This window comes from Solanum tuberosum, unplaced genomic scaffold (genome assembly GCF_000226075.1).
Source record: "Solanum tuberosum cultivar DM 1-3 516 R44 unplaced genomic scaffold, SolTub_3.0 scf00006, whole genome shotgun sequence".
Taxonomy (NCBI): domain Eukaryota; kingdom Viridiplantae; phylum Streptophyta; class Magnoliopsida; order Solanales; family Solanaceae; genus Solanum; species Solanum tuberosum.
Window position 1 is genome coordinate 1993982 of NW_006238932.1, and position 16716 is coordinate 2010697.

A 16716-nucleotide genomic window follows, 5' to 3' on the forward strand; every position below is an offset into this window, starting at 1 on the left:
TGGTCTAATAGTTAGACGGTAGGGCGTTTGAGCTGAAATATAGTTTAAGGGTATATTTAAGTTATTTAGAATAGTTTAAGCATAGTTTTGACCCTTTTTCGTAGTTGTCTATATAGAGGTGGAGTCTGTTTGGCGTGCACATGTAGCATCCATCTATGCACCTCTTTCCTCTATAAAATGCCTAAAATTCCTCAATTTTGAAGTTGAAAATCTCCAATTGAAGTCAAGGTTTTCTTCCATATCATGGGTTCCTTTCAATATTGACATGAATGATTGTTTTATGAACTCTTATGCATGAATTGAGATAATTCGATGATTTTAAGATAAATCCCCATTAACCCATGCTTAACCCTTGTTTTCTAGATTATAATAATTGAAAGTGGGTTTTGAGTTATGAAAGGAGAATTATGGAAATATGCATTTTCTTATGAAATTGATGAAATATGATATAAGTCTCTCTGAGAGTAAAGCATAAATGTTGTTTATGTTGTTGATCGTTGTAAAAGGATTTCTCACATAATTACTCAATACATGAATGTGAAAGGTTTTCTCACATAAATGATTCAATGGATGAAATGTCATCTCACATAAAGTGAATCAAAGTTAAGGAGTTATTCTATTGATGAGAAATGCGGCAATTTCCCATGTCCTCTAATGAAAAGACAAGAGGCGATTACCCATGTCCCTTAAAGATAAGATGAATATGATTGATGACTATTTCGTGGGAAATATTCTTAGTACCGAGTGGATGTGTGGCGATTACCTGTGTACCATAAACTATGTGCCATCATTGGTTGTCTGAAATAGACATTAGCCAGTTGATCCACATAAGCTAGAAGTTCATGGTTCTTACCTTGGCATGTGAGAACACCTCTTTTCGGTGTGGGGTAAAAACTGGATTCCATGTTATAGGTCACATGGTCTTTATGTGGGTTAAGGCTAATTTCCCACAACAAGTATAATGATGAACTAATAAGGTTACCTCAAGAAGTATTTCACAAGTGTTCAAAGATGGGTTTTACCTTCATTCGACCATGATTATTATGATTTTTTATAACCTTTTTCTTATAGTTTTAACTTGGTCTTTGCATGACATGAAAGTTCTTTTTTAGCATAATTTTATATCTCTATGCATAAATATCATACTTGATACATCTTTGTACTAACACACATTCTTGCCTACATTGTATCTCCACTACTAAGTATAGCCAAAGTGACTTCTAGCCACGGGGATGAGAAATTGAAACGTCGGATCCTACATTTGAGAAACAATGTAGGAAAGAGTATGTGTTAGTACAAAGATATACCATGTATTTTAGAAATTCATAGAGATATAAAATCATGCTAAAAAGGATCTTTCATATCATGCATAAACCAAATTAAAACCATAAGAAAAAGGTTAGAAAACATCATAATAATCATATGGTCAAATACAAGTAAACCAAATCTTTGAACACTAGTGAAATGCTTCTGAACTAAACTTTGTTCATCATTAAACTTATTGTTTGAAATTAGCCTTAACTGACATAAAGACCATGTGAGCAATAACATGGAATATGGTGTCTACCCCACACCGAAAAGAGGTGTCCTTACTTTCCAAGGTAAGAACCATGAACTTCTAGCTTAAGTGGATCCACTAGCTAATGTCTATCTAAGACAACCTATGATGGCTCATAGTTTATGGGACACGGGTAATCATCACTTGTCCACTCGGTACTAAGCATAATCTTTAAATCAATGAGGGATTATGAGTCTTGATCTTGAAACCCTAGTTTCCTTCTTCTTACTTAGAGAGAGAAATATTGGAGATGATGACTTGTTCAACTTTGGGGAAATTTGGTAGAATGAATTGAATTGGTTGGTTTGGGGGGTAAAAAATCATTATATAAGATTTAGGGCAAAGGGTAAAACGACAGAGTATTGGGTTAAAACAATTAAGGAAAACACCAAGAATCCCCTTAAAATAACTGCCGACCTCTATCGACTGTGAAGACCTTCAGTCCGTGGTCCATCAACGGACTGTCCTGGTTAATCGTTGATTGATTTAGAAACTTTTTTTCTGGGCCTTCGAATGACGAGACTCATGTATGGTTCGTCGATTAACCTACGGTCCCTACATGGCCATCGTAAATCCCATTTTGGCCCTTACAATTCCACGAAATATGTGACTCACCTACGAGACCTACCTATGGCCCACACATTGGACACCAGACCATCCTGGAAAACCGTCAAAATGTACTTGGACTAGACAATTCAACTCAACTTGGACTTGCCAATGATGGTCGAACCTACCATCCATGGTTCCATAAACGGACCATCAGTGGCTCCCTCTAGGCACGCACTAGACTTTTTTTTTGGAAAAAACAAAAATTTTCCTTCTTTTCAAAATCTGAGGTGTTACACATAACTCTTCAGGAAAGTGAAAACCCCTAAAAAAGTCACAACCTTTCCAAAAATTAACACCCTTTCGGAAAAATCACAATCTCTCCAAAAAGTCACACCCCTTTAAAAAAGTCACAACCTTTCAAAAAAGTTGCATGTCACGCCCTGAGGCTACCTCCTTTACGTAAACACGGGACCTAGGATCACGAGTCACCCCAAGCTAACCCTGAGCTAGCATATAATAAGCATACTAGAATTTTCTGAGATTAGAAATATTGTGCGGAAGCTTAAAACATAAGATAAACTGAATTATGGGGAATACCCAATACTAGTTTGAATATATACATATTGAGTAAGAGTTAATGATACTAAATATTCACTCCAAGCTAAAGCTGAATCTAAACTACGTCTGAAAGAAGCCTTTAACTGACTATAGATGCTGGGACATGTCCCCAACTAACTCTAGCAAAACTGAAACTGAAATGAAAGACTAAATATAAAAGAAACAAGTCTATCATCCTCGAAGAATGATGACTCACCACTGATACTGCTAAATACGGATCAGGACCAATCTACATGTGATCTGAATGCTGAGGACCTGAACCTACATCACGAAAAGATGTAGCATAGAGTATGCGTCAGTACTTGAAAGGTACTGAGCAGGATAGAATAAAGCTGAACAAGCATATAACTGAACAAGGCATACTGAACAATGGTATAATCTGAACATAATAAAAATACTAAGATTTAGTAAATATGAACTAAACTGAATGCAATGACCAAGTACATAACATGTTGAGCTTAATACTGAAAAATATATTTGAAAACCTTGTCAAATGCACGAGTCTGACTGTGGGAGCTATTATTAACCGACATAAAACAACGTGAGCAAAACATGGAGTCCAATTTATACGCCCCATCGAGAAAACCCAGTATACTTTGCCAAGCATATAAAGGCATGACTTGCGTGATCACTAATTTGATGCGCACAGAGGGGACTCATAAACCTATGGGGACACGTAGTTTTGAGACTATAAGGGTGACTGACCCTATTCCAATTTAGTATTAACCCTACTCCCAACTAGAATGTGTACAATACAACACAACTGAAATAAACCGGATAGCTCAATATTCTTACATGCTAACTGAAATGCAATATTAAGTACTGATAATGAAACATTTGAAAACTGAGGCACACATATTTGTTTATATGTCCTAGTTAGTGTAATTCTTGAACTAAATGAATCTACACAACTAGGGTTCTGAGTTTCATGCAAGAAGCTAAGCAATAATGTTACGAAGACATGATAATCTGATTTAGAACACTACACCAGCGAAGTTATAACAATTATCTGAAGTTTTAGAAACCTTAGGACTAAGCAATAATGAGGGAATCAAAAATTTATCTGCATTCTAGGGACCTAATGGGTGGAAGGAACCCACTACTAAAATCCCACATACCTGGTGACGAATTTCACGGAGAAATCTTTTGATTTCGAGGATGGAACTGAAGAAAACTTGTTACGTTCTTGGAGGAATTTGGTCAACTGCTTTCTCCGCTTTTGCTCTATGTTTGATGAATTCTAGTGAATGAATCACTTAGGGCAAGTTCTGACTAAGTCAGTAGGCTCAAACTAACCAAAATGGCGTAGTTTACTTGTCTAACGCATAGGGAAAAAGACCAAATGACCCCTGACTTAAAAGCTAACGAGGCCCATGACGAGCCTGGTCGACGAATAGACGATCGACTGATGGTACGTCTGGTCAGTCTGTCAACTGGCTTCAGAGGATGGGTTCTTGGGGGTTCTAAACCACGGACCTAGACCACAGACTATGGTCCAACCTACGGTCTGTAGATGTTGGCTTGGTTCTGGACTTAGTTGAACTTTCTATGATTCTGCGAGGGGGCTGCAGTTGGCCAACGACGGACCCTACCTATGGTCCGTGGTGCAACCTACGGTCCGTAGGTGGCCACGTTGGTGGCACCTGCAACTCTAAAAATCTTCATTTTCTCTCTTTTAGAATCTGGGGTGTTACATTATCTCCTCCTTGGGATCATTCGTCCTCGAACAAAGACTAAACTAGTTGATTATTTAGGAAAAGACCTACAATCCTTACCACTAAGTACTGGAACTGTTATCTGACTGAACTAAGTTTCATGAACATGTAAACAGGTTGCAAATGCATGTATAACTGAAGGAACATGATACTAAGACTAAATTTATGCAAGAGTAACTTAAAGACTGGAGAGGAGCTATTACCTCAAGCTGTATTGGAATCGGGAGGAAAGAGATGAGGATACTTGGACTTCATGGCTGCCTCTGTTTCCCAAGTAGCTCCCTCTACAGATTGACTCCTCCACAAAACCTTAATTGAAGCGACGTCTTTGTTTCTCAACCTTCTAACCTGACGATCAAGAATTTTAACTGGCACCTCTTCATAAGTGAAACTATCTTTCACAGCTATAGTTTCTAGTGGTACTATCGATGCTGGATCACCCACACACTTCTTCAACAAGGAAATGTGAAAGACTGGATGGACTGCTACGAGTTCTGCTGGCAACTCTAACTCATAAGAAACTTTACCTACCCTTTTCAAGATTCTGTAAGGACCTACATATCTAGGATTGAGCTTCCCTTTCTTGCCAAACCTCATCACCCCCTTCATAGATGACACTTTCACGAAAACCAATCATCAATTTGGAACTTCAAGTCCACTCTCCTTACATCTGCATAGGACTTCTTACGACTTCTGACCACTCTGGGCTATCTTAAGTCTATATTTAATGAGAGGAACCTTTTTCATAGCATCATGAACTGAATCTGGCCCTATCAAGGCTGCTTTAACCACTTCAAACCAACAACCTGGAAATCTACATCTATCCCCATACAATGCCTCGTTAGGGGCCATCTGAATACTTGAATGGTAGGTAGAATTGTAGGCAAACTCTATGGGAGGTAGGTGATCATCCCAACTTTCCTTAAAATCGATCACACAAGCTCTCAACATTTCCTCTAAAGTCTGGATGGTACGATCTACCTGACCATCTGTTTGTGGATGAAATGTTGTGCTAAGAGTTACCTGAGTACCAAGACCTTTATGAAATGACTTCCAAAAGTAAGAGGTAAACCAAGGATCTTTATATGAGATGATAGACAAATGAACCCCAACAACCTTACTATCTCATTAATGTAAAGCTTGGCCTAGTCCTCCACCGAATCTCTAGTCTTGACAGCCAAGAAATGAGCGGACTTAGTAACTCTGTCTACTATAACCTAAATGGAGTCATGATGTCTGCGAGCACAAGATAAACCTGTGATGAAATCCTTGTTTATCACTTCCCACTTCCATGTAGGAATGTTAATCTATTGAGTCATACCTCCTAGTTTCTAATGTTCTACCTTCACCTGCCGATAATTTGGGCACTTAGCCACAAAATTTGCTATATCCCTTTTCATTCCATTCCACGAAAAGACTTCTCGCGGATCACTATACATCTTAGTTGCACCTGGATGAATAAAATACCTAGAGTTATGGGCTTCTGTAAGGATCTCCTTTCTCAACTCACCCACCTTAGGAACACATAAATGACCTCGGGTAGCGAAGCACACCATCTCCCCCTTTGGAGAAAACCTCAACATTTTGTTGATGAACTACACCCTTCAATTGAAACAATATAGGATCACTGTCTTATTTCTCCTTAACCTCCGCTACCAATGAAGATTATGACCTTTTATGAATGGTAACACCATCATCTGATATGTTCATAAGACACACTCCTAAGTGAGCAAGCAGATGAACATCCTTTTCTAATTCCTTCCATTCTTCCTTAACACGTGCTACACTACCCATAGATAGTCTACTAAGAGCATCAACTATTACATTGGCCTTACCAGAATGGTAAAACACATTCATATCATAGTTTCTGAGGAATTCAAGCCATCTCCTCTGGCGAAGATTCAACTCTTTCTAGGTGAACACATACTGAAGCCTCTTATGGTCTGTGAACACACTTACGTGAACACCATACAAGTAATGTCTCTAAATCTTTAGGGCAAATACTACCGCTGTGAGCTCTAGGTCACGAGTGGAATAGTTCTTCTCATGGACTTTAAGCTATCAGGAAGCATAAGCTATAACCTTACCTCGCAACATCAAAACACATCCTAGGCCGACTCTGGATGCATCACAATAGATCACATAACCGTCTGAACCCTCTGGTGGAGTCAAAATAGGAGTTGTAGTCAACCTAGTTTTTAGTTCTGAGAAGCTCTTTTGACACTCATATGACCACTGGAACTTAACTTTTTTCTGAGTCAACTTAGTCAGTGGAGAAGCTATGGATGAAAATCCATCTACGAACCTTCTGTAATAAACGACTAAACCTAAGAAACTTCTGATATATGTAGGAGATGTGGGTCTAGGCCACTGTTTTACTGTCTCCTGAGCTAATGATAACTGGATCTGAGGTCTATCTTCGAAAAAGGACTAGCACCCTGAAGTTGGTCGAATAAAACATCAATTTTGGTGATAGGGGTACTTATTCTTGATCTTGACTTTGATCAACTATCGATATTCAATGCACATCTTGAGAGAACCATCTTTCTTTTTCACGAACAACACTGGTGCACCCCAAGGGGAAATACTAGGTTTGATGAAGCCCTTATCTAGAAGGTCTTTCAATTGCTCTTTCAATTCCTTAATCTCAGCTGGAGCCATTCTGTAAGGAGGAATAAATATAGGCTGGGTATTTGAAAGGAGATCAATTCCGAAGTCGATTTCTCTTTCGGGAGGAACTTCGGGAAGAACTTATGGAAATACTTCTAGAAACTCATTTACTAGAGGAACTAACTCAAGAGTGTGGGCTTCTGAGCTTAAATCCTTAACCCGAACTAGATGATAGACATACCCTTCAGAGATCATCTTTTTGGCCTTAATGGAAGAAATGAATCGACCCATAGGCACTGATCTACTATCCTTCCATTCTAAGACCAGCTCGTTTTGAAACTGAAAACGAACGATCCTAGTTCTACATTCTACGAAGGCATAATATGAATGTAACCTATCCATGCCTAGAATGACATCAAAGTCTACCATTTCTAACTCTAAAAGATCTGTTGAGGTGACTTTATGAGAGACTGTGACACGACAATTTTTGTATACCCGTCTAGCTACAACTGGGTCACCAACTTGAGTAGAGACTGAGAAGGGTTCTAAGAGAGTTTCTGAATTGACACCAAACTTCACTACTATATATAGAGTTACAAAGGAAAGAGTAGCCCTTACATCTAACAAAGCATAAACATCTAAATGAAAGACTCGTAACGTACCAGTAACCATTTTAGGAGTATCTTCCTGATCCTGGCGAGCCTAGAGAGCATACAACATGTTCTGGCAATGACTGCCACCTGTACCAGATGAAGCACCCTGCTGAATTGGGTGACCTGTTGGTGCTGCAAGAGCTGTAGATTGAGCCCTACTATTGTTACCTCATTGTTCCTGTTTAGAAGAAGGGAAATCTCTCAACCTGTGACTAAATTGACCACACCCAAAACATCTTTCCTTGCCTGCAATACACTAGCTCGGATGGTTCTTACCACACTTTGGACAAGTTGGGTAGGTTCTGGTACCTGAAACATTCCCCTAAGATTTAGAGCTTGATGCCCTACATTTTTTATCTTATCAAAACCTGGGGGATGGTGCACTACCTGATGAAGGTGCTGGGGATGAAGATTTCCACTGAAACTGTGAGCGATTTCCAACACCCGATTTCTTCTGAGAGTACTTATAGTTTCCTGTTCTAGCCTTCTTGTTGTCCTTAGCTATATCTCTAAGCTTATCTCCCTCAACCTGCTGAGCATGAGTCATGATCCTAGAGATATTCATATCCTTCAACAACATAGCATTTCTGCACTCTGTCTTTACCAAGTCAGATACCCCAAATAGAAACTTACTCATTTGTGCCCTTGGGTGGGTCGACAACCATATGTGGAGCATACCTAGAGATTTGGGTGAACTCAAGTCCGTACTCTTGGACCGACATAAAATCTTGCCTCAAATTCATAAATTCTTTGGAAGAACCTGTCCAGAAAAGCTCTGGTAAAACACTCCCAAGTCATAGGAGCTGCATTCTCACCCCTGTTTTCTCTCTACTGCGTAAACCATATGTGAGCCACATTCTTAAGCTGGTAGGATGCCAACTCTAACCTATCTATGATGTTATGGGGGTCTTCACCAACTTGCGACCCTAGAAATTCAGGTGGATTCATCCGAACAAAATCACAGACCCTAGCTGCCACTGATCCACCACTAGTATTTGTAGGAACTGGAACCTGCTGATTGTTCTGGTTGGCTACACTCCGAGCCAGAATCAAAATCGCTTTATGAAACTCTACATTCGAAACCTCATGGTCTGGGACTGGAGGAACTGTGTCAGCATTGTGGGCATTAGCATTCCTTGCGTAGGCTCTACAAGGAGGCATGACCTAAAATGCATAACATCGAGTTAGAAAGGAGATCATACCTACACATGATAGGAATAACAAGAATGTGAACTTTTTTCCTAAAACACTTCGTAACCACCCCCTCATAAGTGTGGCGCGCTTCACACCCATGAAAGGGACTCTACTTAGTGTGGTATTTCAGATATCCTAGGACTCTTAAACCTCATGCTCTGATACCACGTTTGTCATGCCCCGAGGCTACCCCTTGACGTAAACACGAGACCTAGGATAACGATTTACCCAAAGCTAACCCTGAGCTGGCATATCATAAGCATTCTAGAATTTTTTGAGATAAGAAATACTGTGCGGAAGCTTAAAACATAAGATAAACTTAATGATGGGGAATACTAAATACTAGTCTGAATATATAATTACTGAGTAAGAGTTAATGATACTAAACATTCACTCCAAGCTAAAGCTGAATCTAAACTATGTCTAAAATAAGCCTCTAACTGTCGAGAGCTACTGGGACATGTCTCAGCTATCTCTAGCAAAATTGAAACTGAAATGAAAGACTAAATATAAAAGAAACACGTCTATCGTCCTCTAAGAATGATGACTCACCACTGATACTGCTGAATACAAATCGGGAACTATCTACACGTGATTTGAATACTGAGGACCTGAACCTACATCACGAAAAGATGTAGCGCAGAGTATGCGTCAGTACCTAAAAGGTACCAAGCATGCAAGATAGAATAAAGTTGAAGAAGCATATAACTGAACAATGGTCTAATCTGAACATAATGAAAATACTAAGATATAGTGAATATGAACTAAATAGAATGCAATGACCAAGTACATAACATGCTGAGTTGAATATCAAAAAACATAAATGAAAATCTGGTCAAATGCACTAAAGTCTGACTGTGGGAGCTACAATTAATCGACATAAAACCATGTGAGGCAAACGTGGAGTCCGATGTATACGCCCCATCGAGGGGACCCAATATACCTTGCCAGGGGTATAAAGGCATGACTGACGTGATCAGTAAATTCGATGACCATAGAGGGGACTTATAAACCTACGGGGGCATGTAGTTCTAGGACTATGAGGGTGACTGACCCTAGTCCAACTCGGTATTAAAACTACTCCCAACTAGAATGTGTACAATACAACACAACTATAATAAGAGGGATAGCTCAATATTTTGACATGATAACTGAACATGCAACATTAGGTACTGATAATGAAACATTTGAAAACTGAGGCATGTATATCTATTTATCTGTCCTAGCTAGTGTAATTCATTAACAAAATGAATCTACACAACTAGGGTTCTGAGTTTCATCCAAAAAGCTAAGCAACAATGTTTCGAAGACATGATAATCTGATTTAGAACAGTACAATAGCTAAGTTATAACAATTATCTGAAGTTCTAGAAACCCTAGGTCTAGGCAATAATTAGGGAATCAATAATCTGACTAAATTCTAGGGACCTAATGGGTGGAAGTTACCCACTAGTGAGATCCTACATACCTGGTGACGAATTTCACAGAGAAATCTTTCAATTTTTGGGCTGGGACTGAAGAAAACTTCCTGCATTCTTGGAAGGGTTTGGTCGACTAATATCTCCTCTTTTGCTCTAAGTTTGAGGAATTCTAGTGAATGAATCGCTTAGGGAAAGTTCTGACTATGTCACTAGGCTCAAACTGACCAAAATGACGTAGTTTAGGGATTAAATGATGTAATTTAGGTGTCCAATAGATAGGGGAAAAGAACAAATGACCCTTGACTTAAAAGCTGACGAGGCCAACGTCGAGCCTGACCGATGGACCGTCGAACGAGTGACGGCCTGCCTTGTCAGTCCATCGATTGGCTTCAAAGGATGGATTCTGGGGAGGGGGTCTGAACCACGGACCGTGGTCCCACTTACAGTCCGTAGGTCCAGGCGTGGTTCTAGACTTGGTTGAATTTTCTAGGATTATGGGGAGGGGGTTTCAAGTGGCCAACCACGGACCCTACCTACGGTCCGTAGGTGGCCACGTTGGTGGCACCTGCAACTCTGAATATCTACATTCTCTCTCTTTCATAATCTGGGGTGTTGCATGGCAACTCTTCAGAAAAGTCAAAATCTTTCATTTTTTTTCACACCTTCACTAGGTGACTAAACTTTTTTTTTCATTTTCATAGCCTACTATCTTCTTATAACACTAGTTTAAAAATTTTAAAATATGGTATATAATATTATGCATTCGATATATAACCCCATTGATGAGTCCAAGATTTGGACTCATTTATGGCTTTATTTATAATTATTTAGTATCCTTAAATGCTTATTTTGTGCCAACAACTGATGTAAAACCCTAGATCTTCAGATATATGGATTGAGGAAGAAAGATAGGACAAAAATGGGTAACAGAGATTACAGGAGCGAAAAAGAGAAGGGAAAAATAAGCCTGATGATCGCCGATGTCACTCGGCAACTCGCCAAGTTACCACTCTACCGCCTAAAGTTACAGAACACTGAGGTTGTATTAGAAGTAGCTTCAGTGAGCAGCAGTTCCACTCAGTGTGTCGCCGATCGCATCAGCGATGGATGACCAGGTCACCGAAAGTACTGATGGAGATCCTAATAAGTGCCAATGGGCAAGATGAAAGGAAAAAGGACGTATCATGGAATGAGACGGCGATCTCGATCTGCCTCGCCTAAAATTACAGTGGTCTGACTAAGAAGAGGTGAAAAATTAAGGTGAGACGAAGGAGAATCAGCGAGTCGTCGAATGGTCGACGAAGCCTGACTTACCAACTTCTATTGGTCCCAAATAGTCAAACATCAGACTTGCATAGATTGATTTTTGAAAGAGAGAGAAGGCATTCAGAAACGTAAGGAACAAAAGATTGAGAGCAAAAACACTACCCTTGTGGATTTCAAGTGATTTTAGCAAGGTTTCCCATTCAAATTTTGTAATAGAGAAGATTTTAGTAAATTTTAACTTTCGAATTTCATTTACCTAGCTATGAAAAACGTGGAAAGTATTGAATTTCATCTTTCACTATGATTGGCTAAAACCCTAACCTTTGGTGTTTGACAATGTGACTAATTGTTGAATTTTACTAAGTGGGTGTTATTGATTAGTTATTTTTTATGTTAAACTGAAGCAGGTCAAGATTACTATGGTTGTTTAAAGTCCATATTGCAAATTTAGTGAGATATATTTTAGAATTTTGTGCTTTCTCCAAAGAGGAGTACAAAACCAACGTAGTAATTTGGCATACTTAGTAGTGAGTCTTGACGGTTTCACCTTGAGAAAGTGAAACCCAAGAGCTAGCATTAATATCCTTCTTGAGTGAGTGGATTTTATGAGAGCGCGGGCTGGTCATTTCAGAGATGGTGTTGAGGTTCAAGAGAACTCAACAGAAATGAGGTAATTGTTCGAGAGAAAGTTGCCTTACTTATAGTCCAATTTACTCGCGACGAATTAACTTTATCGGTAATGAGATACACCTATTAAGTTTAACTTGATAGTTGGTTAGTCAACCCCCCAAGTGTTTCCTAGTTATCTGATTGTTTCATGTTGATAAGTTGAAGTGGATTGGTAACAACATCTTGAAATTTGACTGTGTAACTATTAAGTGTTGTGTTGCTCAACTCCAAAGGTCATTGTTATTTTTTCGTATTTGAATACAAAAAAGGCTACTCTCTGTGGGATCGACCCCAACTCAGTTGGTTGGGTTATATACTGACTAACGATCGTTGACACTTAGAATTGGATGAAGTTTCTTTGAAATGTTAATCAAAATGGCGCCGCTACCGGGGAGTAGCGTTACTTAGATTTCTTTATCGAAGATTTGACTTGTGAATTTGTTGGTTGTAGTTGAATCGGCTTAGACTGAATTGTGTAGTGTTGGTTGGACTAAATAGAAGTAAAAATGAGTGAGGAAAAGGTGAATGGTAGCCAAGCAGGTCATCGAGAGGGTATCGATGATATCAATAGTGTTTACGACCCATCTCAACCAGGTGAGCTGGGTGCAATTTGCCTACCACAAACTGAGGGGAATGCAATATTTGAGATCACTAACACAACTTTTCATCTCCTCCAAATAAGGGGACTCTATGGAGGGCTAGATCATGAAAACCCACATGAGCATGTAAGAAATTTTATAGAGGTGTGAAGCCCATTTTCATTCAAGAATGTGTCACAAGAGTCAATCCGGCTTAGGTTATTTCCACTATCTTTGACGGGGGAGGCTAGCAAGTGGTTGGCCGAGTTACCAAACAATTCCCTCACATCATGGGAGGAGCTGATTATAGCATTCAATGCGAGATTATTTCCCCCATCAATGATGATGAAACTTAGAGATGACATTTAAGGTTTCAAGCGATGGGAGGGTGAACCCATCCATGTAACGTGGGTGAGGTTTAAGAAACTCTTACTCAAATGCCCAACTCATGGGCAACGAAACGATTTGCTACTCGAATACTTTTACCGGAGTCTTGATTCGGTTAATAATGGAGTGGCTGATTAATTGGTACGAGGGGGAATAATGTTGCAATCATTTCAGGTGGCTTCATTTCTTCTTGATGACATAACGAAAATAAATCAAGCTTGGTACACTCAAGAGGATCAAGTCTCTCCTTTTTGTTTTAGGATGACACAAGAACAAATTGATAAGGAAAGAGAAAGGGATGAAAACATCAAGAATATGTTGACCCAAATGGAGCAATTACAAGAGCATATGATGGAGAATGTGGGAAAGTCCAAGGGGACAAGTGGAGTGTTGAGAGTTGAGGAGGGTTCTTCCACAAGTTATTCAAAACCAGGGGAGAATCAAGGTTGGAATTCCAAGAGATAGAGGAGGGTTTCTATCCACGCTATTTACAGTGAGGTGGGAATCAAGGTTGGAACTATCACAATGGGGAAGAGCAAATAAGATACTATCAAGATTGGGTTGATCAAAGTGATTATTGGAAAATGGAGGATGACCATGAAAAGGACCATATTCAGTCAAGTGAGAGACCAAAATCGAAAGGGAGTGTAGGTAGTCCCCGGGTGAATGATTTGTTGAAAGGGATGAAAGTTGACTTTTCATCATTGAACAGTAAAGTGAACTCTCACACAGATGCAATCAAGATACTTGAAGGTCAGTTGAGTTTACTTTCAGCACAATTGAAACCAAAATTCACAATGGAAGATAATGATAGAGGGCTGGCTGTGATTACTCGTAGTGGAAAGGTAGAAATAGGCGATGTGACAGGCAACGAAGAAGCTCAAATGCATGAAGAAGACAAAGTTATGGAGGAAGAAGAGACACCTATTCATCAAAGGATTGCCAAAGAACCACAAAAAGATGTGGAGAAACACAATCCAATCCCAAAAGTTATGCAACCTTTACCCAAAATATCTCCTCCATTTCCCCAACGTCTCAAGAAGAAGAAGAAGAATGAGGATGAGAAGTTCAAGAAATTTTTATTGGTGTTCAAGACATTATCAATTAATCTCCCTCTAGTGGAAGCATTACTGGAAATGCCGGGTTACGCCAAGTTTATGAAGGAGTTAGTCACAAAGAAAAAGAGCTTGGATTTTGAGACAATCGAAGTTTTTCATAGTTGTAATGCAATTATGACTAAGGAGCTGATCAAAAAGAGAGAAGATCCAGGATCATTCACCATTCCTTGCACCATCAGCATTCTCCAATTTGCTAAAGCCCTTTGCGATTTGGGAGCAAGCATCAACCTAATGCCATGTACAATCTATAAACAACTTGGGTTAGGTGAACCGAAAGCCACAACAATGAGACTCTTAATGGCGGACCGATCAATTAAACATCTTGTGGGGATACTATATGACATCTTGTTAATGGTTGACCGGTTCATTTTCCCTGCTGATTTTGTCATTATTGATTGTGAAATAGATGCTGAAATTCCCATCAGTTTAGGAAGACCATTCTTGGCAATCGGGAGAGCATTGGTGGATATGGAAAGCAGAGAACGGAAGTTTTGGGAGAACGAAGATGAAGTAACCTTTAATGTTTATAAATCAATGAAACACCCGAGTGATATTCACGTGGTCTCCGTTGTTGATGTTATTGATGAGGTTGTGGCTAGTGTGAGCCATTTGATGTGTATGAGTGAACCAGTTGAAGTTGTGCTCGCTAACTATAATAAATTCAAAATTCAAGGCTAAAAAAAGGTAGTGAGTAGTATCTTCTCTTTCAGGCTTGGGGGAGGGGAGGGGGGTATTCAAACACTTCATTGAAGTTGGACATTGATCTAAAACATTAAGAAAGTCCTCCCGCAAAACCATCAACAGAAGAACCACCAAATCTGGAGTTGAAAGTACTTTCCTCCCATCTCTGATATGCTTTCTTGAGGGCAAATAACACCTTATCGTGATCATTGTAGCTGACTTGCTTGAATGGCAGGTAAAATTTCTCCTTGAGGTGTTGAGAAGGCATATCAAAGCTATAGGTCGGACTATCGCTGACATAGTGTGCATTCCTCCATGTATTTGCACTCACAAAATTCAGCTTGATAGTGATTGTAAGCTGAGTGTTGAACATCAATGGAGATTGAACCAACCGATGCAAGAGGTGGTGAAAAAGGAGATAATAAAGTGGTTAGACGCATGTGTGATCTACCCTATTGCGGATAGCAAATGGGTAAGTCCGGTACAATGTGTACAGAAAAAGGGATGCATCACAGTAGTCCCAAATGAAAAGGGGGAGCTTGTATCTATGAGACCAGTGACCGGATGGAGAGTATGCATGGTTTACCGGAAGTTAAATTCGTGGACTGAAAGGATCACTTTCCCATGCCTTTCATGGATCAAATGCTTGATCAACTCTTAGAGAGAGGTTGGTATTTCTTTATGGATGGGTATTCTGGTTATAACCAAATCTCCATTGCTCCGGAAGAGCAAGAGAAAACCACCTTCACCTGCCCGTACGGAACTTTTACCTTCAAACGGATGACGTTCGCGTTATGTAATGCTCCGACAACATTTCAATGTTGCATGTTATCTATTTTTGCTGACATGGTGGAGGATTCAATGGAGGTATTCATGGATGACTTCTCGGTTGTGGGTGACACTTTAAAAGCATGTTTAGCACACTTAGGACATGTTCTCCAAAGATGTGTGCACACAAATTTGGTCCTAAATTGGGGAAAATGCCACTTCATAGTTAAGGAAGGTATAGTTCTTGGTACCAATTTCGGTGAAGGGTGTTCGTAGTTTCTTGGGACATGCCAGTTGATCGCACATACCTCGTAGGGATTAATCCTTGGCGAAATCCACAAGTCTAGCTTCAAGAACTTGACGATTCTTTGTTTCTTCTCCTCTTTTCTCCTCTTCTTTAATCTTCTCTCAAAACCCTAACTTATTTTGATGAAGCGTAAACTGAATCAAATCAGTTTAGACACCAACTTAATTACCAAAAAGGAATTTAACTAATTGGGTAATGAAAAGACCATAATACCTTCCTAAAATCCAATTTTGACTTTCCTTATCTAGATAACCCAACATTAAATGGGCATATCTCCCTCATTCGAACTCGAAATCCCACAAACTCAGCGGCGTTGGAAAGATAATTCAAATATTATTCCAACGGTATATAGTAGAACATCTAAATCATCCTGAGATAGTAGTTATACTCATTTTAAGTTGACCCAAAACTCATACATAGCTTAACTTTGTCAAACTTTCCAAATTTGATTATTTCTAAAAACATTTTCTTTCAAATTCTAGTTATTTCTAAAGCGGTATGTTACAAAGGATACAAAATATCTCTGTGGAAGTTTCTCTAACCGACAACAATTACTATGAGCTATGTGATAATACAACATTTCGCCTCACGCTGCCAAGGATGTCCTATACCTTGCCGTGGGTA

The 16716-nt window shown here is 39.4% G+C and overlaps 1 protein-coding gene across 1 annotated transcript; it reads left to right on the forward strand.

The window, feature by feature from the left end:
• The first annotated feature begins 13802 nt into the window (after positions 1–13802).
• On the forward strand, positions 13803–15014 carry LOC107060653 (uncharacterized). Its single transcript, XM_015308776.1, has one exon. It carries the CDS (start codon positions 13803–13805, stop codon positions 15012–15014), a length of 1212 nt encoding a protein of 403 aa, XP_015164262.1.
• The last annotated feature ends 1702 nt before the right edge of the window (positions 15015–16716 follow it).

Excerpts from the sequence above, each read along its gene's own strand:
- LOC107060653 (XM_015308776.1), top strand. The coding sequence starts at position 13,803 with ATGGAGGATGACCATGAAAAGGACCATATTCAGTCAAGTGAGAGACCA.